The sequence below is a fragment of the Panthera tigris genome, chromosome B1 (genome assembly GCF_018350195.1).
Source record: "Panthera tigris isolate Pti1 chromosome B1, P.tigris_Pti1_mat1.1, whole genome shotgun sequence".
In the NCBI taxonomy this organism is placed as follows: Eukaryota; Metazoa; Chordata; class Mammalia; order Carnivora; family Felidae; genus Panthera; species Panthera tigris.
This window is the reverse complement of record NC_056663.1, coordinates 49,165,497-49,191,256: the sequence shown is the minus strand read 5'-3', so window position 1 is coordinate 49,191,256 and position 25,760 is coordinate 49,165,497. Positions and strand designations below refer to the sequence as shown.

The following is a 25,760-nucleotide window of genomic DNA, read 5'->3' as shown; positions in this document are numbered from 1 at the left end:
TATCTTTCCTGCCATACCAGGCCCTCCAGTGCTATAGGCTCCCTGAGAGTTTCTCGGGTCATGGGTTGATATGTCTCCTGCAGGTCACATTTTATTCACCGGTAGGGTTTATTTCCTTTTCTAATGCCAGTTTTCCTCCTCTGTTTCAGGTGACCGAGGCCCAAAAGGAGAGAAGGGAGACAAAGGAGACAGAGCAGGGGATGCCGGTAAGGACATTCTACTGGGGTCACTGGATTCTGTAGCTGTCATCCAAGCAGCCCCATGGGTCTGGGGGGACTGGAGGCTAGAGCCAAAGGAGCTCCCTACCTGTTTCAGGGCCCTGCTGGCCCAGCAAGAGACAGCTATACTGAAGGGGGCACAGACCAGGCTTCCATAAGCCCAGTGGTTGTATGGGATGATCTGGAGGCAGACTGTCTGCCCTCCCTCCTGGCTGCCTCACTAGCTAGCTGAGTAATCTCTGCACCTCAGGTTTCTCATCTTTAGAATGGGGATAAGAAGCATCCTTACCTCACAGGATCATTGTGAGAAGTGAATGAGTTAGTCCACATAAAGTGCTTGTTACACTGCCTCCACGGTGGCTAGGATTCAGTAAGTGCTGAGTATTATCATGCCGTGTAATACATTAGTTCAGACATACCGGCTCTCCAGGTACTTGCATGCGGAAAGGTGCAGAAGCAAAACAGAACCCTTTCTGTTTTCCTCCTTTGCTATGAACTGAGTAGTGACACTAGGGATCTCCTTATTGGGCAGAACACTAAGTCTAGGAATGGAAGTCTCTCTGACCAGCGTCCTCCCTAAAATGTTGACAAGGGCTACACGTAGAGCCTTGGAGAGATTGTCAAAGAATGAGTCTCCTAGCCAAGTTTCAACAAAATGCTAGCATATAGTATTTGTTGGGCTCTGAAATGATGCCATTCTATGGGAAGCCATGAGCAGATTCTCCCCTTCTAGGGCACCTGTGCTCCAGTCCTGGCTCCCTAGGAAGACTGCACCTGCACCCAGGTTCTGCTGGTGACACTCAGGGACAGATGCCACTGCAGATTCACACACTGGCCCGAGACCACAGGTTTCCCTACTGCCGATCTTTGGTTCCATCCCAGTCACGCAGGACCAGGAAGGACACCTCTCTCCTAAGTAGGGCCTTTCCAAGGTCCTCTGAAACTTGAACTTGCCTGCTACCTCCCCTGGCCTTCTCTTTCCCAGGGTCATGATTAAAATCAAATAGGAAAAATGCACATGACAGTACTTTGTCACTCGGTGGTGGTGGACACGGACGAGGACCGGGTGTGCCTATGCTCACTCTGGGCTCACTGCGTCCACTTTACCCTAGATGCTATAACCCACAAAACAGTTTCTGTGGTTCAGTCTTCCTAGCATTGTCTACAGTCCCTTTCTGGGGCAGCCAAGGGTTTAACTGGGAGTGTCCTGGCTCAATGAGGAGACCTGGTGGACTTTGCTAGGAGCCAAGAGGAGAGTTTTGAAGACAAAATAAAGGAGTCTGGATATGATCTAGGACATCTGTGACAGATCTGAGTCACACTTATCTAACGGACTGGGCTCCGTACTTTGTCTTTGGGGTGCTCTCTGCTCTGTTTGTTGACTGCTTTCTGATGGAATGCTGCCAAAGTAGCTGAGAAGGACGGCGGCCTTTAGCTCTGTGAACTAAATAATTCCTGCTGTGGTGGCAGGAAGGGGGGGACTGCGGAGAGATGACCTGTGAGAGGGGGATCAGAAACGCTGCCCACATACCGGGGGTTCTTGTCAGGAACTCTTTGGCGACTATTCCTCAGCCGATTTGACAGGAGAGAGGAGGTCCATGCTAGCCTGGGAAGAGGTGGTGGTGGCCAGTCCATTAATCCAAAGGATGCTTTCATCACTGTTTACCTTGGTTCTGTGGGCCCAGCTGGCTGGCCTCTGCAACTGGACCGGGCTGTGAGGTGCTGAGCCACAGTGGTGTGGGGCTCCCCCAGGCATGGGTGGGGAGCATGGGGGAAGGGCATCTAATCCACTTGGCCCTGGAGTCTATGGGCTGCACCACAAGAGGCTGATGTCAGCCCGGAAGAGCCCCTCCTCAGGGACAAACAGCTTTCTTTCTTTCCTGCCCTGAAGAGGCCACACCCTCACTGGAGCCCAGAGCTCAGACAATGGCCTTGACACAGAGCCCTAAGCTTTTCATTGCCGTCTCCCAACCCCAAAAAATATCTTCGTGGGTGATGGACCTGGAAAGTGAGCTGGCTCAGCAGAGACAGCTCCACAGATAGGAGGCTTTACACAGCGTGCAGGGGAGCATAGGAGACACGCGGGAATTGTAGAGCGTAACTGGAAGGCCATCCATCCGTCACCTGTTCCAGAGGCTTTCAGGGGCAGGACGACTCTCCCAAGGCAGGAGCAGAAGCAAAGTGGAAACCCAGGCCTCTGACTTCTCTTAACTCTGGAATGAGATCTTAGGCCCTTGGTCTTTAAGAGTCCGGTTGGGCTCCTTAAAACCTAGTGAGTCCCTCACCTGCAGATATGGATTTAAGGGAACCTTTGAAGCAATTCAGAGCTGCCCCATGCGGTGGCAGGGGAGTGCTTTCCCACGGCCGGCACCCCTGGCCTGTCTCTGACTACGCCAAACCCACGCTATATTCAGACTCCTGGTTTGGTTTCTAAGGAGCTCCAGTCCAACAGGCGTTAACTGGATCCCTGAGACCACAGCTTTGAGGAGGAAGCCAAGGATCATCTTTCAGGAGAGTGTGGAAATTCTGATGAGCACGGAGTGCCCGCTTCTGGGAGGTTCTCAGTCATTCCCCAAGCCCAGGGCAGCCCCTCCGTGAGATCTAACGGGTGGGGAAAAGGACTCAGCACTAGAGTTCTGCCCTCCTCCACAAAGGAACACCGTGGAGAAGGAACCCTCTTGGGATACCCAGCTCAGGGCACCTTTACCAAACACCACCCACCCTTAGCAGACAACCTGAAGTTCCAGCAGGTGGGGTATTACTACATAAAGGGATCGAGAAGAGCAACAAGTTACCTACCCCTCAGGTCAGAATCAGAAATTGGGGGCTTTCCTTTGAAGAGGGCATTACAGAGAAGATTTCTTGGGACCCATGTTTTGAATCAATATTAAAATATTTTTCAGGGGAGGGGCGCCTGGGTGGCTCAGTCGGTTGAGCGTCCACTTTGGCTCAGGGCATGATCTCTCAATTTGTGAGTTCGAGCCCCGCATCCGGCTCTGTGCTAACAGCTCAGACCCTGGAGCCTGCTTCAGATTCTGTGTCTCCCTTTCTCTCTGCTCCTCCCCTGCTCACGCTCTGTCTGTCTCTCCTACAAAAATAAATACACATTCAAAAAAAAGTTTTAAAAAATATTTTTCAGGGGAAAAATAAAATAAAAAAATAAAAGTTACCAAAAAAAGGGTGACTGGGTGGCTCAGTCAGTTAAGCATCTGACTCTTGATTTCGACTCAGGTCATGATCTCAATGGTTCATGAGTTCAAGCCCCGCATCGGGCTCTGTGGTGATGGTATGGACCCTACTTGGGATTCTCTTTCTCCCCCTCTCACTTTGCCTCTCCCCAGCTCACATGTAGGCTCTCTAAATAAATAAATAAATAAATAAATAAATAAATAAATAACTTAAAAAAATTTTTTTTAATGTTAAAAAAATATTTTTCTGGGGGCTCCTGGGTGGCTCAGTCAGTTGAGTGCCCGCCTCTTGATTTCAGCTCAGGTCGTGATCTCACAGTTCATGAAATTAAGTCCTGTGTCAGGCTCTGCACTGACTGAGGGTGCAGATCCTGCTTGGGGTTCTCTGTTTCCCTCTCTCTTTCTCTCTACCCCCCCACCGCTTACATTTTCTCTTTCAAAATAAATAGACATTTAAAAATAAATAAATAAATAAAAATATTTTTCAGGATAGGATCTTGCAATTGTTTACCCATGTTTTGATCTGGAGTCACATGATTCTAGAGTCAAATGGGGTTTCAGGCTGACTCCTCTCCCCCTCCTGAGCACCCCCCCCCACCTCCAGTTCACTGAACTGGGACCAAGAATAGAGGTCTGGAGAGAATCCCCACCGTCTCACGGCTAGGCCATGGTTCAAACTGAGTCTGGAATCCAGATCTCCTGATTTCTGCTTGACAAGAGGTAAAGTTTTGTTTTCTTTTCTTTTGTTTTGAGGCAAGGGAGGTATCAGTCATTCTGTTAGATGTTTGGCTTTGAGGAGTTTGGCCAGGAAAAAAATAAGCTCTATATACATATCTCAAGACAGAAAAATGTTTGTTTTACCCTCATATATGGTCCATTTGCAGGAAAAATAAATAGTATTTTTGCAGTTCAGGGGTGGGTAAAGTTTCCAGCATGAATTTAAAGCAGGATAGAAGTTCAGATTGTTTAAAAACTTTTCCTCAATTTGGTTTCACGTGGGAAAAATATGCAGAATGACCCAGGGGTAGATTCTAAGCCAGGTTTTGTTGGTAGTTTCTAGTGGCATCTCATAAAATTAGGAAAAATGTTTAACACCTTGTGTGTGTTTGCAGTATTTAGCAAAGTTTGTGGGTGCGGGGGGAGCAGTGGGCACCCCATCGTGTAGCATAAGCTCAAAAGAAATTATCAGGGAGGTGGCTTCTAGACAGTTTTGTCCACAGCTGCTGAGATGTTTCTATCTCTGTTTTAGAATGCGGGGGCGCCTGAATGGCTCAGTTAAGTGTCTGACCTTGGCTCAGGTTGTGATCTCATGGTTCATGGGTTGGAGCCCTATGTTGGGCTCTGTGCTGACAGCTCAGAGCCTGGAGCCTGCTTCGGGTTCTGTGTGTGTGTCTCTCTCTGCCCCTCCCCTGCTCACACTCTGTGTATGTCTCTCTCTCAAACATAAATAAACATTAAAAAAAAAAAAAAAGAATCCGGAATGCAAAGAGAGGCCTTCAGTGTCCGTGAGTTCCCTTCCTCCCATCCCCGTAAGTACAGTTACCTGCACTGGGTGCCCCAGGGAATCCCATTTGGCACCAAAAGTTAGCATTCTTGCAAGCATGGAGAGACAGAGATGCTGGACCTTTTATATGCAAGTATATTTCTTTACTAACTGGATATATTTCTTTAATTCCTTATACAACTCTAATGCCCCAGCAACAACGTGATCTAAAAGTAAACCACACTTCTCAGAATAATCAACTATCACATGCTACTGTTAACAAACTTGTAGCTGGTACTATGAGAAGCAAAGTTTCTATGCACATTATTTCACTTAATCCTGACAGCACAATTCAGGAGTCCTGGTTATGTCCACGTTAGGGGGGCGGGGGAGGCTAAGGGTAGAGAAGAAGGGAGCTGCCCAAGGTCACCGGAGTTCGTAAGGGGCAGAGCCAGGTTACAGGTCACACCTGTCTGGCCTCGAGCCCACTCTCCATCCTTTGCTACATCCTTGGACTACCTCTTATTCTCTCTGGCCTTTGACAGCCTAGGGCTCTCATGGGCCACTGTCTCTTCTTAGTGGGTTTGATACGAAAGTGCTAATTCTCACTTTTAAGGATTTCTTCCCCTTTTTGCTGAGTTTCACCCAGCTTTGGCTGCCTTGTGCTTCTGTGGCCCCATGAGAGGCCGAGCACAGGTTTCATACTGGAAGTTCTGCATCTCCCAGCGAAGTCCTACCCTCACTTGCTTCTCCGTTCTCTTGTGGGTAAACCGAGCCCGCCGGCTGGACGCAGCAGCACCCACACGCATCTGGCTGTGTTCACTCACACGCTGGTTCGGTTCATGCAGTCCTTCATTCCTTCTCTTTATCCTCACACAGCGAGTGGGGGGCAGATGCAAACCCCAGAGGGTATGTGGAGATGGCCAAGTGTCTTTCAGATGTCTCCTCCCCTGAGTGTATGTCCAGGGACTGAAAATGCACGGGGCCCCAGAATTCACTCAGAAAAGTTGTCCCGTGGCAAACGCGGCTTCCAGCCCTGGCTGACGCAGAGTGGGAGGCACCAGAGAGAAAGGAATGGGCACAAGGACATGGTAAATGAGGGATGTGGGAAGCAGATGGAAACTGAGCAGGCACAGGGACAGCAAAGGCCCAAAGCCCGTGGGTCAGAAACCGGGGCTGGCATGGAGTTGGCTGAGGAAAGGAGCAGAGGTGAGAGGGATTGGCCTCCCTCACTTCCATCATAAAGAAAAAATAGAAGACGCACCTGGGTGCCTCAGTCGGTTGAGTTTCCGACTTTGGCTCAGGTCATGATCTCAGCGTTCATGAGTTCGAGCCCCTTGTCTGGCTCTCTGCTGTCTCCCTCTCTCTCTCTCTGCCCCTCCCCACCTCTCAAAACTAAACATAAGGGAAAAAAAAAGAAGAAGAAAGAAGTGTGGCAGGAAGGAAAATATTTATGGAAGAGAGTATTGCTTTATTCACTTATTTGGCAAACTGGTATTGAGGCCCTGGCTAAAGGCTGGGGAACCAAAGCGGAGTAAGGACCAGCCTCAACTTGAGGAGCACACTATCTAGCAGGTGAAGAAGCACATACACACGCGATCACAGTGGAATGTGATGAGGGCTATAGGAGACGTATGTACAGAGGCTAATTTTGCCTACTGTTGTGGGAGTCACTTGCTGAGGTGTCTTTGACAAATTGGTATCCAACAGGTGGATGTGGAAGGCAAAGGCATTCCAGGGAAAGAGAGCCCTGCATGAAACAGGAAAGCATTGCCCGATAAACCCAAATAGTTTGGTGTGATGAGGTTTAGGGATATAAGAAACAAAAAATAAGGCCAGGGAGGTATGCCGGGGTCAACAGTCTGGAGTTCAGGTCGACCTTCAGGCACTGGGAAGCCGGGATGGGCTGTCAGCAGGAAGTGACATGACAGCAGTGAGAGGTGACTGGGGGAGAGCCGGGCTGAGAGCTGGGACCAAGGGGTAGCTGGCCAAGGTCATGAGAATGGAGCTTCAGCTGTCCCTGGTAATCTCAGCTCTAAGACCAAGGCCGGGCACACGGTAGGCAGCCCCTTCCTCCCCACAGAAAGGTCCATATTCCAAGTCCACATTTCTCTGCTGCTCTCGCTCCTTCTCTTGGCCGAGCTGCTCCTCTTTTAGAAAGTGCCTCCTAAGAAGATGAGACGTGAGCTCTGGACGAGCAGCATGGGCCGCGGGGTAGCAAGCTTGAGACCCGAGTCCCCTTCTGACCTACTGACAATGTGGCGGGGAGACCCGGCCCTCAGCCTCCCGTGCTGCAATCTCCTCTTTTTTTTTTACCTCCTGTTCTGTGCGGAGGATGGGATCTGGCCTTCCAGACGTGCTGGTTTGCCAAGAGTTTATCCTAAGCCTTCCAAAAACAAATCCACTGACTTTTCCTGAGAGCTTCCTAGTGACCCCTTCCAGGAGGGCTTTAAATTGCTATGTGCAGAAAACAGTTGTGTTCTGATTAATCCGTGCTGCCCTCGGTATGATGGCTTAAAATAGATTCAGGAGGGCCTGGAAAAACAAAAGACCTGGCTCCTTTAAGAAGCCAGGTGGTAGGGGGCACCTGGGTGGCGCAGTCGGTTAAGCGTCCGGCTTCAGCCAGGTCACGATCTCGCGGTCCGTGAGTTCGAGCCCCGCGTCAGGCTCTGGGCTGATGGCTCGGAGCCTGGAGCCTGTTTCCGATTCTGTGTCTCCCTCTCTCTCTGCCCCTCCCCCGTTCATGCTCTGTCTCTCTCTGTCCCAAAAATAAATAAAAAAACGTTGAAAAAAAATTAAAAAAAAAAAAAAAGAAGCCAGGTGGTAGAATGGGGGGTGTGGTGGGGGTGGGGCAGCTGCCTGAGACTTAGGAACAGCTGTGCGAGCTAGGGGACATTCATGTCTGATGAAAGGGGAGAGAGAAGAGCTTCCATTTGTCCCCTGGTGAGGAAAACTGCTTAGGTGAAGAGGAACGAAGCCCCCTTGTGGCTGGGTGCTCTCAGACACAAGCAGAGGGGTGCTGAGAGGCCGTTGGCAGGGCCGATAGCACAGTTGACCCTTGAACAATGTGGGAGTGGGGATTAGGGACGCCGACCCCCAGCCTGTGCCTTCAAAATCCATGTATAACTTTTAGGACACCTGGGTGGCTCAGTCCATTAAGTGTCCGACTCTTGATTTCAGCTCAGGTCATTATCTCAGGGTTCATGGGTTCCAGCCCCGTGTCAGGCTCTGCACGCACAGCATGGAGCCTCTTGGGACTCTCTCTCTCTCTCTCTCTCTCTCTCTCTGCCCCTCCCCTGCTCACACGCACGCACTCTCTCTCACTCTCTCTTTCAAAAATAAATAAGCGTTTAAAAAAAAATTTTAAACTCCATGTATAACTTTTGACTCCCCCAAACTTAACTACTTATAGCCTACTGTTGACTGAAAAAGCCTTACTGATAACCGTCAAGGAACACGTATTTGATATGTTACGTGTATTATATGATGTATGCTTACAATAGAGTAAGCTAGAGAAAGGAAAATGTTATTAAGAAAATCCTAAGGAAGAGAAAATACACACACATACAGCATGGTACTGTAGTGAAAAAATTCTGCATGTAAATGAACCTATGCAATTCAAACCTGTGTTGTTCGAGGTCAGCCGTACCTGTATTCTACGTACATACTGGGTTGGGGCGCCTAGGTGGCTCACTCAGTCTGACTTCGGCCTAGGTCATCGTCTCCTGGTTCGTGAGTTTAAGCCCCGCGTAACTCTGTGCTAACAGCTCGGAGCCGGGAGCCTCCTTCGGGTTCGGTGTCTCCCTCTCTCTCTCTCTCTCTCTGCCCCTCCCCTGCTTGCTCCCTGTCTCTGTCTCTCTCAAAAATAACATTAAAAAAATAATAATAAAAATGAAATAAATACATACGTACGTACTAGGTGAAAGCGGGAACCAACTGAGGGCCAAAGCCAAGGGCTAGCTGGAAAAGAAGCAAGCCAGTGTTTGGAGTTCATGTTGAGACTTTGGGGTTAGGTATTGTAAGTGGAACTTGGGAAGGTTTGCTTCTTTTAACTGCTGGTCTGCGGGGCCTTTTACACGGTGATGGGGGGTAACCAGTTTGTTCCCTAAGCACCTATTCTTGTCACCGTGAGTGAGCAAGGGAGCATGTTCTGTGCTGTGCCTTCATTTCTCACATTACCCACATTTATCTGACACTGCTGTACCCATCCTTTGGAGGGGAGTCTAGAGGGGGTTGCCTCCCCCAAGGACTGGCATGTCCCAGTTTCCTGGCAAACACGTGGCGATTTCTGGGATTTGCCCTGAAGAAAACTCTTTTGGTAAAGCAGACCTCAGACTGAAGGTGAACAGGGCATTTTCTACAAAAAACAACACCTTGGACCACTGCAGAACTGAAGTTTGGGTCTTTGATGTGGGTTTCGTATGAAGAAAAGTTTTTGGTTGAGACGTACATTAAAACCGGGAGTGGTTAAACTGTTTATTTAGAAAGCAACACAAACAAACTTTGGAATTCTTAATCCCCGTGACCCTGCACTCCCTCCTCTTCTGTTGGAGGTGAAGTTTGGCTGAAGGCACTGCAGATTGAGTCCCTGAGCTTTCGCTGCCTCTGCATTAAATGCATGGCTCCACTTCCTGTCGTGTCCTTTGACAATGGAAAACACCATTGAGGTGTCCTTGGAACCAGTTGAGATGGACCGATTCCCCTAGGGCTGGATTTCAGGCTGTCTTCTAAAGGGCGCTGGTGTAGAATTCTCACGGGAGAAAGAAGATGAAAGAGGGAGGCAGAGCCTGTGGACATCCTGGGAGGTCTTGTGGATGCTGTGGGGGAGGGGTCATGGCTGGCTTTCTCCCTGACTCAAACGGGGGGCCATTCCCTTGCCTCAATCCCTCAGGCCCCCATCGGGATCCTTGGGGCTTACATGGAATTTAACACTATTTCTTGAGAACCGACCACCCCAGTCACTCAGCCTACCCAGATTTCAGAATGACTCTCTAAGGCAGGTGTCGTTATCCCATTTAACCGATGGGGAAGTTATTCTGAGAGGTTATATTACTTGCCCAAGGTCACAGATCTAGAAAGTGGTGAATGTGGTGCTGGAGGTGGGTCCTGCCTTCAAGAATTTATAATACTGGGGTTGGGAAGCATCTCAGCCAAGGACTCTCGGACCCTGAACTTGAAGGAGAATAGAACTGAGAGAAGAACCAGGGCAGGGTGGGGACGGTGTGGGTGAGGGCAGAGGGTGAAAGTGCCTTCTTAACAAAGGCCACCTGTCCTGGACATGGGACCCGGAGCTAAAGGCGGCAGGGGCAGGTCCACGAAGACTTTAGAGGGATGCCATGCTGTATAAACTTCAGAACCCCCTACAGCTGCAGGCGTGATCAAATGAGGCCTCCCTATCATTGGTTTTTCTCCTGGCTCTACTGCATTTCTTTCTACTCCTAAAGGCCTGTTGACACTCAGTGACCCTTCACTGCCCCTTGAGAGACCCAAGAGCCAAAGCATGGCAAAGGACTCACCTCGCTACTGGGCTGCCCAGTGAAGTCCTACAAGTGCCTCTCTGGGTGTTAGTGGCATCTTCCCACTGCGATGGGGTGAGCTCCTGGTTCAGGGCGGGGCAGGCAAAGCACTTCCTTTATTATTTGATCAGGCACATTTTTATTGCACCTCCACTAGTAGCTGGGCATCCATGAGTAAGGCAACAGAAAAACAAAATCAGACAGGACAAACTCCCAGTTTCCAAAAGAATAGACAACAGAGTTGGGGAGACCAAAGTTAAAAACAGTTTTACAAAAAATCCGGCATGACCAGTACAGTGATAACTTGGGAGGTATTTCTGGCTGCTCCTTCTACCCAGCAAAGGCCCAAGCACCCCCATGTGACCCCCAACTGAAGACACAGAACAGTAGTCCGGGGACTGGAGACCCAGATGTGGTTCGAGTGTGGCCACTTTATCAATGTAACCCTTCCTTCCCTGAGTCAGCTTCCCCATCTATAAAATGGGTATAACAAGAACCACCCACTTTAGAGAAGGGCTACAAAGATCAAAATGAAACCCGCTAACAAAAGTGCTTTGAAAAGGCACAAAGCACCATATTAAGTTCAGAGCAGATTACCATTAGGAAGTAGCATTTTATAAAAGCGTACCCACAGGCCAGACCACATTTTAAAAGCAATGCCCTCCAGCAGAGCCTGACCAGACATTCCTCACTTTGCTTGTGGGATGGCTCCTGTCCTTCCCATACGGACCACATTTCCCACAGATGTCAGGGGAAAGAGATGTGTCGTGTCAAGAGAAGGACGGGGCCCAACGTCCCCCACCTCGGGGAGGTGGGAAGCAGAGCCCCCGTGCTGCAGGCTGGCTGGGGCCATGGGGAGTTCTTTCTTCACCAGAGAATGAAAAGTTCAACTTCCTTAATGGGCAGATGGTCCAAATTATCCCCGGGGCTCTACTCTGCAGCTGCAGAAAATCAGAGCCTATTTTCCCAGCCCCATGTGTTTATTTCGACTCTACACAACCTCCTTTCTTTTGCCCGGTTTTGCTTTGGCCTAGAAGGCAGGATAAACAAACCTAAAGGGTCTGTGATGTTTCAGGCTTAGGCTGGGTTTCCCTCCTCTCCTGTTCTTTAGAAGCAAAGTTCCCTGGGCTTTGGGGCCCTTCTGATGCACAGCCAAGCAGGTTCTGGGGTATTTAGGGATCAGTTCTGTTCCTCGAGCCCAGCAGAAGGCTGTGGATCCCATTCATGCATCCACTCGCTCGGTACAATTTGTTAAGTGCTGCGATGTGCCAGACTGCCTGCGAGTGAGGACCGACCGCATTTCCCACAGATGGGAACCACCAGGGTGTTGAGTGGCTTTCGCTTTCACGGAGCTTACAAAGATGAGTGCACACAGACCCGAAGGAGGGAATGACGGTATAATATTTCTCATATGTGGGGAGCGCATGTTGGGACAACAGATGAGGGAAAAACCCTCCCAGAAGAGGTGTTACCTACATGCCTTACTCACAAGGTCCAACAGCTGGTAAGTTGCGTAGCGGGGGTGGGGCTTCATCCCCGATCAGTCCCTTCATACACTTCTTCTCCACCTTGATGCGCATTGACATCACCAGCCAGCTGTTCCAAGCTATAACCCCCTCCCCCCACCCCCGCACCCGTAGATTTTAAAGCACCCCAGGTGATTCCTACCTGCAGCCCAGGCCACTTGCCTCAGTCCACTGAGAGAGCCACTGCTTTAACACCAAGGCTCCTTCCCTTACTCCCTGACTTACACTAACTACCGTAGACCCCGCGGGACTGGTGGGCGGTAGGTGAAAGGCGCTTTTTGTATGAAGAGAGCTGTTAGTAAATATTTGTCTTAAGTATTCAGCCTGATAGTTGGCCTGTGGATTGAAAAGCAAAGGCCTTTGCTCTCCTCCCTGGCTCTTCCTTATAGCCGCTGTGTGATCCTGGGCAAATCGCTTGACTTTTCTGGGCCGATTTTCTCCTCTGTTAGGTGAGATCCATAGTAACTAAACTCATGGAACTGTCATGAAGAATAAATGAGAGAATACATGCACGAGCTTCTTTGCAGGGTCTGGTATGTAGTAGGAAGTGAGTATACATCCGTTCCCTCGGTGCCCATCCTTGACTTGAAATCTCTTGGATAGTGCCCAGAGCATGGCTTTGCTGTAGCTGGGTTGGGGGCAGTTCTGAGCCAGATGTGGACAGGCTCCACAGGCAGTACACAGTTCTCAGTCTAGCCCAGCACTGGAAACCAATTATGAGATGGTAGCCACTGGCCATGAAACTGTCCTCTCAAACCCGCTGAGGGACCCAGTAATGAAGCCACTCCCTTGGTTGTGTTCCCACCAGATGCTGGAGAAAAAGGAAGGTATGTTGCGTTTCGCTTCCCAATAACTGCAAAACCCAAAGCATAGACAGTAAAACAAGGTAGGAAATCATCAGATGAAAAACCCTGGAGGCATCCAGTGATGCCAGCAGATGCTGTAAATGAAATGAAACCCGACGCTGGCTTTAAAATCCTGGAATGGGTTCCCAAAGGAGGTAAGATGAGCATCTGTCAGGCATGGGACAGAGTGGAGAGGATCCCTATGTTTAAAGCGTGAAAATGGGTTCAAGAGTAACATCCAGGGATTCTCTGGTTCTGGGGTTCAGAGATTCAGAACCGGGGGAATCTGGGGTTGACCCTGCCTACTTTGTCTGGGACTTTGCTTTTCCTACGTATATATTTATAAGGCAAAGAGAGCAAAGAAACATTTGTTTCAAGAAGAGAAACCCCACATACTGGATTTGTAAGGTCTGTGCTAGGAGCCCCAGAGAGGCCTCAGCTGGAGTGCTACATTCCTGGATCATTCTGGAGCTGCTTTGCTTCAGGAATCACATTCAGCTCGCATTAGTGAGCAGAAAGTTGCTGACAGCAGGAGCTAGTCTTCTGCTGATGCCCCTGTCCCTCTCCCTTAATATACTAAGGAGCCAGGAACTGTGCTCTGGGGAGAGCAGAGGAAGTCAAGAGACTAATCCAGTGGGAGGTGTGAGCGCCCCTTGTCCCTACTCCCCACCCAGCAGGATTACTTTGCAAAGAAAGCTTTCAAGGTTGTGATCCCTGGTCAGGCCACTGTATACCAGCCATCCTCCACAACACAGGGTGATCTCTCAGAGCTGACCCATAAGTTGCTGGACAAATTGCTGGGCAGCCAGGGTGGGAGTTCATAGCGATGGGTGCCCATGATGTACCAACAAAAACTTGTGCAGTTGCTCCCAACCACCACCATTATACCCATTTGAAGAAGAAGGTAGGTGTAGAGAGGTTGAATCTGTCCACTAGTGGAATCAAAATTTGAATTTGAACCCTGTTCCTGAGTCCAGAACCAGCCTCTTTCTACTCCCCCCCCCGCCATTGCCTCCCCATAGGAATTATCACCACTGTGTTTTCCTCCATCTTAATTCCCAAATCCACCCAAGAGGCAAGTAGCTAACCAGCCCTTAGATTGATGTGTGGCATACCCAGGTGCTCTCTTTGCGCATTTTTGGTAGCAAGGACCAGAGAATCATTGGGTCACTTCAAACAATGGGGGCTTGTCGTAAGGACACTGGGAAAGACTTTGGAACAAAAGGACTCATAATACGATGAGCGTTGCAGAGCCTAGGATGCGAAAGTCATCCAGAATCCAAGGCATTTCTGGGGACCCCAGCAGGAGGGGTTCATGGCTTCACCCTAGTGTCTCATCTCCAGCATGGCTTATTAATTCCATTGGCCCTGCCTCTTTTTGTATCGGCTTCTGCTTACTTATCTCCATATTCCCCCAACTCACATTCCTAAGGGAGTCTGGGCGGTCCTGAGCCAGACCAATCATTCGTGGCATTACCCATGTGTAAGGAAGTGCCCACAGGCTGGGAGCATGGCAGACACCTTGACCTTGTTTAATGGCAGTCTTCTCACATCTGAGGTCAAAGATTAACAAAGCTGGATGCTAGTTAAAGTGGTTGGGACAGATCTTAAATTAGTAACATACTCTTGCAATAGGGGAAAAGAGGCCAGTGTGAACTAAATTCAACTTCTATTTGTACAGAGGTGACTGGGTGTCTTAAAAGGAGAATAAGGAGAGAGGGAGGGGGTAAGGAGAGAGGGGGAGTCAAGGAAGTGAAAAATTATAAAAAACAGGAAGGGGGTTTGTCCTTGTGAAACCCATCTGGGTTTGCTAACTGGCTCTTATCCAAGTTAGGCTCCTTTTCTTCCACAGAGGCTGGGAAGCAGGGCCCTATCTTCAGGTGTTGGCTGGAACACACAATAAATTCTTTTGACAACCTTGAGTTTTCTCCGGCAGGCACGTTAAGGGAGGTTAGGGTCATTGTAGGGATGTGGCGTTGAGCTGTTAGAAATTATGTGAGTATTCTGTTCAAGTCTTTATGGGTCAAAGTTGAGGCCTACTTGAGAGGGCTCAGGAGCCTGGCTAGGGTTTGGCCAAGCAGAAAATCTTTGTCACTGATCTGCTCAGCATCCCTGGGAAGTGAGTGTGATGGGTGAAAAAATGAAGAGAATGTCTTAGTGCCTCCAGACTTAAGAACATTGGCAGTATAGCTTGACCAGCCCCCACCAGTCCCCTCTACTGACTGGCTGCTCTCCTCGCCATGCCACACCACCTGCCATAGACCCATTCTCATGGCACTGGGCAGGGATGGCCTGGATTACCTTGTAGCATTTTTGTGTCCAGAGGAGAAGCCTGACTGTATACCTCTCTGTCCCCATGACTGGGTCAATACTTGTTTAAAGATCAACCAGTAGTAGGGAGTCTGGATGAACTACAGAGAGCTAGCCCCAGTAGATGTAACCCAGGGTCAGGGCCCCTAGCCATTGTGTGCACAGGGAGCACATGGTCTCTATCCTGGGGAGACACCATTCCTGCCTCAGCTGGTGGGATCAGTGGATGGATGGGCACAGTACCCTTTCTGAACAGTCAGACACTGAAGGTTAAGACTGGAACCAGGGATACAGGAAACATGAGGCATTCAGCTGGGGATTCCGATCATACCCACTAACAGAGTCATGCATCCATCCACCCATCTGCCCTCCATCCCATCAAACATTTAATTAGCATCTTCAGCCAAACAGGCATGATATTAAGTATCGAGGGATCATGGATAAACAAAACAGTGTTTCTCTGCCCAAGGGAAAATGAGCTATGTTTCCATAACTCTCAGAGATTGCAGGTTTTCCCTGAGCTCTTGCAAGCAGTCTGGGGAGTACCAGCCCGCCTCCATCCTAGCTCTTTTCAGGGCCCCAGACCAGCTTAACTCTGTGTTGTGGCTTAGGCAGTACTTAAAGTGGCCAGCATTGGAAGGAGAAGTGGTCTAGGAAGAAAGAGATGTGGTATCCCAGTGATAGCTGGTTACTTCCTCTCTCTGAACCTCAGTTTCCTCATCTCTAGGTGAGGGTTTGGACTGGGGAGGTCTCTGCCAGCTCTGGCATTCTGTGCTCTTATCCATCTTAGGCTGTCAGTTCATTAGACAGCCTTGAGGGCAAAGACGACACTTAGTTGTCCTTAAATCCTTAGCCCCTGGTACCATTCTGGAATGTGGTAGGATTCCAGAAGTGCATCTGGGTGGATAAGGAAGTGAATAATTAGAAAGAGAAATACATACATTGATAAAGATATGTATAAAGAATTAATAAAATAATGCATCTTCAGCACCGCAAATCTGTGCACAAGAAGTAGAATCACCCTGGACGTCAATAAATGTGATCACTACTCTCAAAAGCTAAGGCTGATTTATCTTTCCCCTGCCCAGAAACAGAGACACGTTCATTTTCAAATACAAACTCAGCAACAGCCGTGCTTCACAAGGGCATCCCTGCATTGTTGGTCCTCCTGTAAGACTTAGGAGAAACCAAACTATTTCTATGAATTAGGGGTGGAAGCATGACAGTTCAAGGGTTAAAGTAATTCTTTTTAATGTAACTGCTTCATCAAAAGGCATCTTGCACTGAAGCATGAGGTAGAATTAGTGGGCCCTGCCCAGAGAGCTCAGAAAGAATGAGGGATCTTATGAAAAATGAGGAAAGAGAGGGACAGGTGGAGAACTGCCTCAGGGAAAGTCTCAAGGTCAGGTCCCAGCTCTTCTACTTACTACGAACTGTGGGATGACCATGGGCAAGATATATCACCACTCTGAGCCTCTGTATCCTCAAGTATCACATGAACAGTTTGGGCCAAGTGATCTCCAGGTCTCGGTCAGCCGGCAAAGTCTAGGCTTCTCCATCATTTGTGATGATTAGAAAAGCCTAAAGACTATGTGACTAAGAGTAGCTCTATGCACCAAGTAATGGTGATATCTGAAGCCCCCTATTAAGCTTAAGGAAGTTGTTACTAGATATAACCCGAGAAAATGCAAAGGCTCCTAGTCCAGACACCACGCCTTATTCCTCTCCGTGATCTGACCCCCTCTGTGCCTCAGCCCCACCCTCTTTACTGAGGGGCCAGGCCAGGACTGGAACAGGTCTGGGGTCCTACCTCAGGAGGGATGAGGGCCTCGTGGTTGGTCCCAGCAGTAGCCTGGGTAAAGGGCAGGGTCAGTAGAACAGGTCGGAGAATGAGGAGGAGGGGTTCTATGGTCTGGCATGGCAGCTGGACAGGAAAGCTCCAAATGGAGATTAGAACCACTGATGCTGTGGAAAATTTGTTGATGAAATGCTTGATCCTTTTGATCCAGGAGAGGGCAAGGAGGCTGCCCGGCTGAAGAGGGCAAGTCTTCTGCTCTGGGTTCTGTTCATCAGCTTCCTCCCCTAGGATTACACCATGAGACAAAGAAGAGACCGCTTCTGATGTGAGCTTTTTTGTTGTTGTTTTTTTTTAAAGTTCATTTATTTTTTGAGAGAGAGAGAGAGAGCAAGAGCAGGGGAGGGGCAGAGATAAAGGGAGAGAGAAAATCCCAAGTAGGCTTCATGCTGTCAGGCCAATGTGGGACTCCATCCCACAAACCATGAGATCATGACCTGAGCCTAAATCAAGAGTCGGATGCTTGACTGACTGAGGCTACCTAGGTGCCCCGATGTGAGCTTTTTGAAGGGAAGGGACTCTTTTCTGTCTGCTTCTCTGTATAAAAGGGGAGCACCTCTGACCCCAAATCATGGGTAGCAGGGCAAAAAGAAACAGGCCTGACCCTGTAAGCATCTGGATATCACTGCTCTGGGGAGTACTAGGAGAAGTTCTGCTCAAGATTTAGCGGGCCAGGGATTTTGATGTCCTCCAGGCTTTTGATGAGGAACAGTTCCTTGGTATTTCCCATAATCTTGGATCTTCTGGAAGATCTCTTTTTGCAAAGAGCTGGGTGGGGGCCAGCCTTGTGGTCACTATGGCTCTGTCCACTTGCAAACCATGGTACATGTCCGGGTAGATTCCAGTCTGCAGGGTAGGGACCCCAGGACAAGAAAACGAGTTTCATATTCTCTCTACCTGGAAGGTTCTCTTTGTGAATCAAAATCTGATATCCACATAGAGAATGGTGGAACTCAGGGTTTTCTGCAGAGTTGCTGATTTTCTTTTTGCTCAGGAAGGATTTTCCAGGCCCCCCTGAGGTAGGATGCAAAGAAAGAGGTAAAGGGGCCTGTCAGACAGTGCAAATGTGGTTGTTAAGGGAAGTCACACACAGTTGCAAAAGCCTGAGGTCATCATGAGCACGCTTTTTTCTCTAATTTTTTTTTAATGTTTATTTATTTTTGAGAGAGAAAGAGACAGTGCATGAGCAGGGGAGGAGTAGAGAGGAAGACACAGAATCCACAGCAGGCTCCAGGCTCTGAGTTGTTAGCACAGAGCCCGATGTGGGGCTCGAACCCACGAACCACGAGATCATGCCCTGAGCCGAAGTCGGGCGCTTAACCGACTGAGCTACCCAGGCGCCCCTCATCATGAGCACTCTTACCTTATGCCCTCCAACTGGGCCATTCCCTCTTTTTATCAGCCTAAGAGTGCCTGAGTTTTATGCAGTCCAAAATCTCTGCCTGCCATTTTCCTTTCCTGTCATGCAGAGAGGCATCTCCTTGACCTCAAGTGGCCCCACACACTCCTCGGAGACCACTCTGGGCGGGTGTCTGACGAAAAAGCTCCCTGGACTTACAAGAAGTGTCCTGAGGGTGTTACAAACCAGGCTGAAGCCTCCTGTCAGGGACTACATCTGCTTGTGTGGGGGCTGACACACCAGTGGTGGCTGGTTGATTGGTGGGAAAGCTTTGCCTGGGGCAGAAACTGCTGGGAAAAGCAGAGTTCAAACCCTCTGACCACAGAAACCCAAACCTTTTACCAAGTCATGACATCCTTCCCAGGCCAGGGAGGGAGTCACTGTTGCAGTCATTTAGTGATTCCCCAAGTGCATGCCAGGAGGTGGTATCATTGCCCAGGCCCGAGGGGATGCCTGCCTGTGGCTCCATCAGAAGGCCAGAGACACTGTTCATGGACCAACCCCTTGGACTGTCCAAGTCCTTGCATTGGGGCAGTTTGCATCATAATCAGATCAAACCTCAGTCTCTGGTTTTCCCAAAGGAATTATCCACAGAGTTGGGCTTTTATTATGGGAAAGAAAAGGATGCAAAAATCAGCCTTACTGCCAAGTTCTATAAGGACTTGAACAGTATGTGCCATGTCATTTGGATGAGTCCAGGGGAGGTCAGGTAGATTTCAGAATCATTTTCTTTCTTTTGGGGCATGCAACATCCCATGGGCAGGTGACTGTGTTCTGCCTCCATTATGAGGAAAAACCCTAAATCTGGAGGATCTGGGAACAAGTTACAAGGAACAGGTTCCAATGCTCAATGAGCCAACCTAGGGTCTGGGAGGTGGGGTAGTCCTGAGGGCCACAACTTTGCTTAGTTTATGAGGACCATGGGGCACAGACTGGAGAGACATCCTTAAAATTGATGTTATGAGTCCCCTAATTATGGTTACCGTATGTGTGCAATTTTTTGAGGTTGTCCTGTTTCCAGATATTCTTTTGTCACTTCCATATACATTGAAGTCTTCTGGGAATTCCAATATTTCAGCATCCAGATGACATTTTCCAGATTTCTTCTAGTACCCACCATAATTATATGACCACATCCCTATTTTCTCATTTGGAATGTTATAGTCATTCACCAATAGCCTAGTCCTGGGGTCCAGAGCCCAGGACCATCCCACCAAAAGAAGCCATTAGAGAATGCGTTAGTAGACGGGGCTATGATGTAATAAAGAGGGGGTTAGAACTGTGGGATACCCTGAAGGCAGATTCTCCTGACTCATACCGAAGTCCTAGGCTCGAAGAGCTATGTCCCATACAGGGGACCTGCCCATCTGGATCTGTATCATCTGAGTTCATTCATTCATGCCTTCATTTTACACAGCTTGGGCATCTTGGTGTACAAACACTGTATAGGCCATGTGATCTGTCCCTGGAACGCTCACAGTGTCCTAAGAAGATAGATAGGCAATTATTAGATGAAGTGCTAAATACATCCATAGAAGAGGACCTGGCCAGGTGTGGGGCATGAAGGGAGGTTTTTTTGGGAGATGGGACATGTAAGCTGAGATTTAAGGGACAAGAAAAGCATAGGCTGGAGTACAGAGAGGGTTTTTTGAGATGGGGGAGTCCATGTACTCCCCTGGCTCATTCAGGTCTCTCCTCAAGGCCTTCCTTGTTCCCTCCCATCCAAGGTGGTACCTCCCTTCACTCTCTATTCTTTTCCTTGTCTCTCTCTCCAAGATGGCACCTTCTGTCACTCTCCACTCCCTTGTCTCTCTCTCTTTAAGATAGCACCTTCCCTCATTCTTCATTCCCTTCCTGGTCTCTCTCCAAGATGGCACTTCCCCTCACTCTCCATTCCTTTCCTTGTTTCCCTGTCCAAGATGGCACCTTCCATTCCCTTCCTTGTTTTCCTGTCCAAGATGGCACCTCTCCCACTCTCCATTCTCTTCCTTGTGCCCTGTCCAAGATGGCACCTTTCCCTCACTCTTCATTCACTTCTTGTCTCCTCGCCCAAAATGGCAACCCCTCTCAATGTCCATTTCCTTCCTTGTCTCCCTATTCATGATGGCACCTCCCTTCACTCTCCATTTTCTTCCTTGTCTTTCTGTCCAAGCTGATGTCTTCCCTCACTCTTCATTCCCTTCCTTGTTTCCTCATCCAAGATGGCACCTCCTCTCATTCTCTATTCTCTTTCTGTTCCTGTCTCTGCACTCATCACTACTTGGCCATAGTTATATTGCACTACTTTGGCCATAGTTAAATTTTTGTTTCCTAGATTCATTGCTAGTCTCTCCACTAAAATACCAGTCCCTGAGGGCAGAGACTTTGTTCATGGATGTATCCATAGCTCCTAGAACAGGACCAGGCCTTTAGCAAATGGTCAGTCACTTATTTTGTTAAACAAAGACATGAATGCAGTGAGTTCAGGCTGGCCAGAGCAGAGAGGATATGGGGGAATCTGTGAACATCAGCCCTGGCTTCCTGTGTCTCACCCAGCCTCTTCCTATTATTTTGACCTGACACCCTGAACTCTGCCTGGCCTGCTCTGGGACCCACAACATTCTCCTGTCACTTCTCCCTCTACTTATGACCCCACACTGAGACTTCTGTTGGAAGCTAGCCTGGCGTGGCCCACTGCCACCATGACAGGGTGCTGACAGCGGTGAGACAGGTCTGTGAGAAATCAGGGCTGACATCTCAGCCTCAGCCAATCCACCCAGGGCAAGCCCTCAGCCAGGGGCCAGGGCTCATTTGCTGCTGCTGGCTCTAGGTTAGCTTGTCATTACCGCTCCCTGGGGAGTTTCTCTGTCTCAGACCCAGTCTCTGCCTTCCAGCTTCTATGGTTTCCTTCTCCAGGATTCCTGTGTTCTCTTGCTCATCCTTATCTCTTTTTGACAGTCTGGTATGAGCTTGTGTTTTCAGCAAAGCCATATGAGGAGAATGGTCAGCGATGAAGGATGTGTAGAAAATGGCATTAAGCATTTCAAGAAGCCTTTCAGAGTCAACCATCTGTGATATTTCAGCGCCTTGGGAATGGTGTGGTTTCCTGGTGACTTCTTTAGTTCCCCCATGCAGAATATCCTGGGGTTTCCCCAGCCCAGGCAGCACATAACAGACACATGGCCAATTCTAACTCCTCTCCTTTCTCATGTGGTACAAATGTGGGATTTATCAACTTTGCCCTCTCCTCCAGGGGGCCCATGAAGGTCACAGTCATTGGAAGGGGGATCCCCCAGCCCAGCTGGCCAAAAAAAGAAAAAAATAGCCCAAGGATGCAGTACTTACTGGGCACAGAACTTGATTTGGTTTGGTCTTTTCTCTGGCAGTTCACATCAGGATCTTTCTGCATCATTTCACTCACTTGTCACCGTGTCACAGTACAGTGACTTTACCCTACATGCCCCAGGTGGTTTCCAGCTGCAAAAAAAGAGACACCTGTTACCTCTTCCCTGGCCTTGGTATCACTGAACACTGGAGCTGGAAAAAACCTTACAGCTCATCTACTCGTATCACTCCCAAATGTCAGTCGACATACATGTATTACCTTGGAATCATGTGGGACACTTGTAAAAAAAAAAAAAAATACAGACCTCTGACTCCCACTGCCAAGATTCTGATCCAGTGGGTCCGAGGGGGGCCCAGGAATCTGCATTTCACAGGCATTCTGAATGATTTTGATGTGTGGCCAGATTTAAGTCCCAGTGACCACTCCAATGTCTTATCAAATAAGGAAGTTCTGGTCTCCAAGGGGTGAAGACCATCACCCCGCCTCCCAGAGTGGGGAGCAGGCAGGATGGTGAAAAGGACCTTGGAAGACACATCAGAAGGAGTGCCCGGGTGGCTCAGTAGGTTAAGCGTCTGACTTCAGCTAAGGTCATGATCTCGCAGTTCGTGAGTTCAGGCCCTGAGCTGGGCTCCGCACTCACAGCATTAGAGCCTGCTTGGGATTCTGTCTTTCTCCCTCTCTCTCTACCCTCCCCCATTCCCACACTTTCTCTCTCTCACAGGATAAATGAGTGAACTTAAAAAAAAAAAAAAAAAAAGGGAAGAAGAAGACACATCGGGAGACCCAAGCCCCCACTCCAGCTCTGACACTTAACAGCCTGTATGGCCTGACACTGTGACTTCCCAGCCAAACCCTGGTTTTGAGATGAGTGTAAGGCTTGTTTCAGCTGTTCCAGTGCTCTTTGAGTCCCCAAAATATCCCCTTGGAGAAATAAGGCAGTGCTTTTAATGCAAAGGGATGAATCTTCATTCATTCATCCGTGGAGCACATTTACTGTTCATTTCCTAGAGCCAGGCTCTGTGCTAAATAGCTTGTAGATGAATGTGATAGAGTTTCAGCCAGCAGAGAAGAAGGGGTGACCCAGGATTTCCTGAGTGTCTGCAGTGTATGAGGCATCATGCTCGGAGCCTTATACACATGACTTCCTTTAGGCTGCACAATAGCCCTCTGTGTTGTCCCCATGTCACAGTTGAGGAAATACCCTCAGAGAGGCTCTGAGTCTTTCTTAAGGTCATTCAGGTAGACCAAAGAGCCTTCTATGTGCCAGGCACTGTTCTAAGCTCTTCATGTCTTGCCATATCTCACTGATCCCCTGACACACAATTTCACATCACTGAAGTCTGGAAGCATCTAGCCATTGACATCATTTGCCACTGTAACTGGCAGAACTCTTTCCTTCTTAGTAGCATATATAGTTGAGATGTGCCATATAAAAAGTGGCATCTTTCGATGAACTACTGTCTCCCGCTTACACATAGTGAGCGGCAGAGACAAAATCCACACCCGAGTCTGCTGGCTTCACACTCTCATGCTCACAGCCCAGTGGGGAAGTGGCCTTGAACGGTGGAACTCAGGGCTGAGACACTTCCCAGGCTGCTCAGAGAGTCTGGATGTCCCTTGGTTTTCTCTGTTCCCCCTTCCCCCTCCTCCATGGTAGGCATGACTGCTGGTCACCAGGTCCCAAGAGGTAGAGAGAAATCCAGCAATCATATTCCTTGGGGATCTACCCAAATGAGTTAAAAACATATGTCCATACAAAACCCTGCCCAGGAGTGTTTATTGCACCTTGATTCATAATTGCCAAACTTTGGAAGCACGTGTCCTTCAGTTGGTGAATGGATAAATAAACTGTGGCACATCCAGACAATGGAATATTATTCACTGCTCTCAAGAAATGAGCTATCAGGCCACAAAAAGACATGGGAGAACCTTAAATGCATATCACTAGGTAAAAGAAGCCAGTGTGCAAAGGCTGTGTACTATGTGATACCAACTGTATGACATTCTGGGAAAGACAAAGCTATAGCGACAGTAAAAAGATCAGTGGTCACCAGTGATCAGAGGCTGGGAAGTGAGACGGCGGAGCGCAGAGGATGTCTAGGGCAATAAAACTACTCTGTACGATACTATAATGGTGGATACACGTCAGTATACATTTGCCCGAACCCGCAGAATGTACACCAAGAATGAACCCGAAGGTAAACCGTGGACTCTGTGTGATTGTGATGTGTCGGTGTGGGTTCATCTTTATAACAGGTGTGCCACTCTGGTGCAGGATGTCCACACTGGGGGAGGCTGGGCTTGTGTAGGGGCAGAGGGTGTATGGGAAATGTTTATACCTTCGTCTCCATTTTTCTGGAACTTAAAACTGCTCTGAGAAAATGAAGTTTGTTAAGAGAAAAAAAAAGAAAGGTGGAGAGAAGCAGGCTGATTAAGGGCAGGATGAGACACCAGGGTTTCTGCTGGTCATGGTCTTGTGTGGGGGGCAGGGAGGGCAGGGTAGAGGAAAGTCAGGGCGGGGCAGGGGGGTGTCCAGAGTACAGTGGTGACTGCCGGCTGCCCCCAGCAGGTAGCGTGGAGGCGGTGATGATCCGGCTGGTGAACGGCTCCGGCCCACACGAGGGCCGGGTGGAGGTGTACCACGAGCGGCGCTGGGGCACCGTGTGTGACGACGGCTGGGACAAGAAAGACGGGGACGTGGTGTGCCGCATGCTGGGCTTCCGTGGTGTGGAGGAGGTGTACCGGACGGCTCGATTTGGGCAAGGTAAGCGCTCTGGGGGGCAGGGACACGGGGACCAGCTGGGTCTCCTCCCCAGAGCACGAGTCCCCTGCACAGCGGTCCCACCGGGTGTCGCCTGGCCTCTGCCCCCATGCTCCCTGCGGTGGGAGGTTCGCTGGCCCCAGGCAAGGAGCTGTGCCCTCACACAGTTCTGATTATTAGAACACTCTTCTTTTCCTTGAATTGACTTCCTTTTATTTCCTGTGTCCTGTCAGATTCCCCTGCAGACCCTCGTTCTCAGCCCTGCATCTCAGGCGCGGATCTAAACCCACTCCCACTTAACTCTACTACATGTTTTTGTAAGTTTATTTATTTATTTTGAGAGAGAGAGAGAGAGAGAGAGAGTGCACACACACGCGAGCGAGCGGGAGAAGAGAGAGAGAGAGAGAGACAGAGTCCCAACCAGGCCCCCATGCTGTCAGCGCAGAGCCCCAGGTGGGGCTCGAACTCACAAACCTGGAGAACATGACCTGAGCTGAAATCAAGAGTCGGATGCTTAACCCACTGAGCTGCCCAGGCGTCCCTATTACATTTTTGTTATGGAGCCCAGCGAGTGCTGAACACTTAATGCACCCATTGTGTGCCTGGCTCGGCTCTAAACACGTTACAAATACTCCCTCACTGAATCCTTACAACACCTAGGAAGTGGATACAGAGATCATCCCTGTGTTCCAAATGTGGAAACAGAGGCACAGAGAGGTTGACTAACGTGCACAAGGTCGCACAGCTAGCAAATGGAAGAGCCTGGTTTCCCTCAGACCCCAGCAGGAGGCTTAGGAGGCCAGGCTCCCACCCACTCTGCTGGCTGTCCCTGCCCCTCTCCGAGTCCTTTCTTCTTCAGATGAATATCTCCGGTTACTTCATCTCGTCTTTATGTGACAGGATTTCGCAAAGTCTTCACCATTTTGCTGCTTTCCTTTCGACATGCTCAAGCATACCTCCCTTCCTGTGGATGGTACAAGAGACTTGGAGGGAGGGGTGCAGACGTTTTCTGGGCAGATAGCGGATTTGAACCATCCACCGCTCTCCTGCTTCGAGGAGGACAGCTCTGCCCCAGCTCCAGTCCCCGTCCGTGGCACTGCGTCTGTCCCCTAGGCTAGCTCTCTGTATTAGTCTGCTCAGCCGCTGTAACAAAGAGCACAGACCTGTGGGGCTTAAACAACAGACATTTATTTTCTCACAGTTCCGGAGGCTGGAAAGCCCACAATCGAGGTGTCCATGGATTTGGTTTCTCCTGAGGCCTCTCTCCTCAGCGTGTAGATGGTCGTCTTCTCCCTGTGTCTTTACATGGTCTTCCCTCTGGATGGTGCCTGTGT

At 49.3% G+C, this 25,760-nt stretch overlaps 1 protein-coding gene across 2 annotated transcripts in view; it reads left to right on the top strand.

The window, feature by feature from the left end:
- Positions 1–25,760, top strand: part of SCARA5 (scavenger receptor class A member 5) — a 126,194-nt gene that overhangs the window by 89,802 nt on the left and 10,632 nt on the right. Inside the window, exons 7-8 of one of the 2 annotated variants that reach the window (XM_015544229.2) lie at positions 150–206; positions 24,235–24,429. In XM_015544229.2, the coding sequence (XP_015399715.2) occupies positions 150–206; positions 24,235–24,429 (252 nt within the window). Of the gene's footprint in view, positions 1–149; positions 207–24,231; positions 24,430–25,760 lie in introns of both variants that reach the window. The other variant, XM_015544228.2, reaches the window with a different exon arrangement.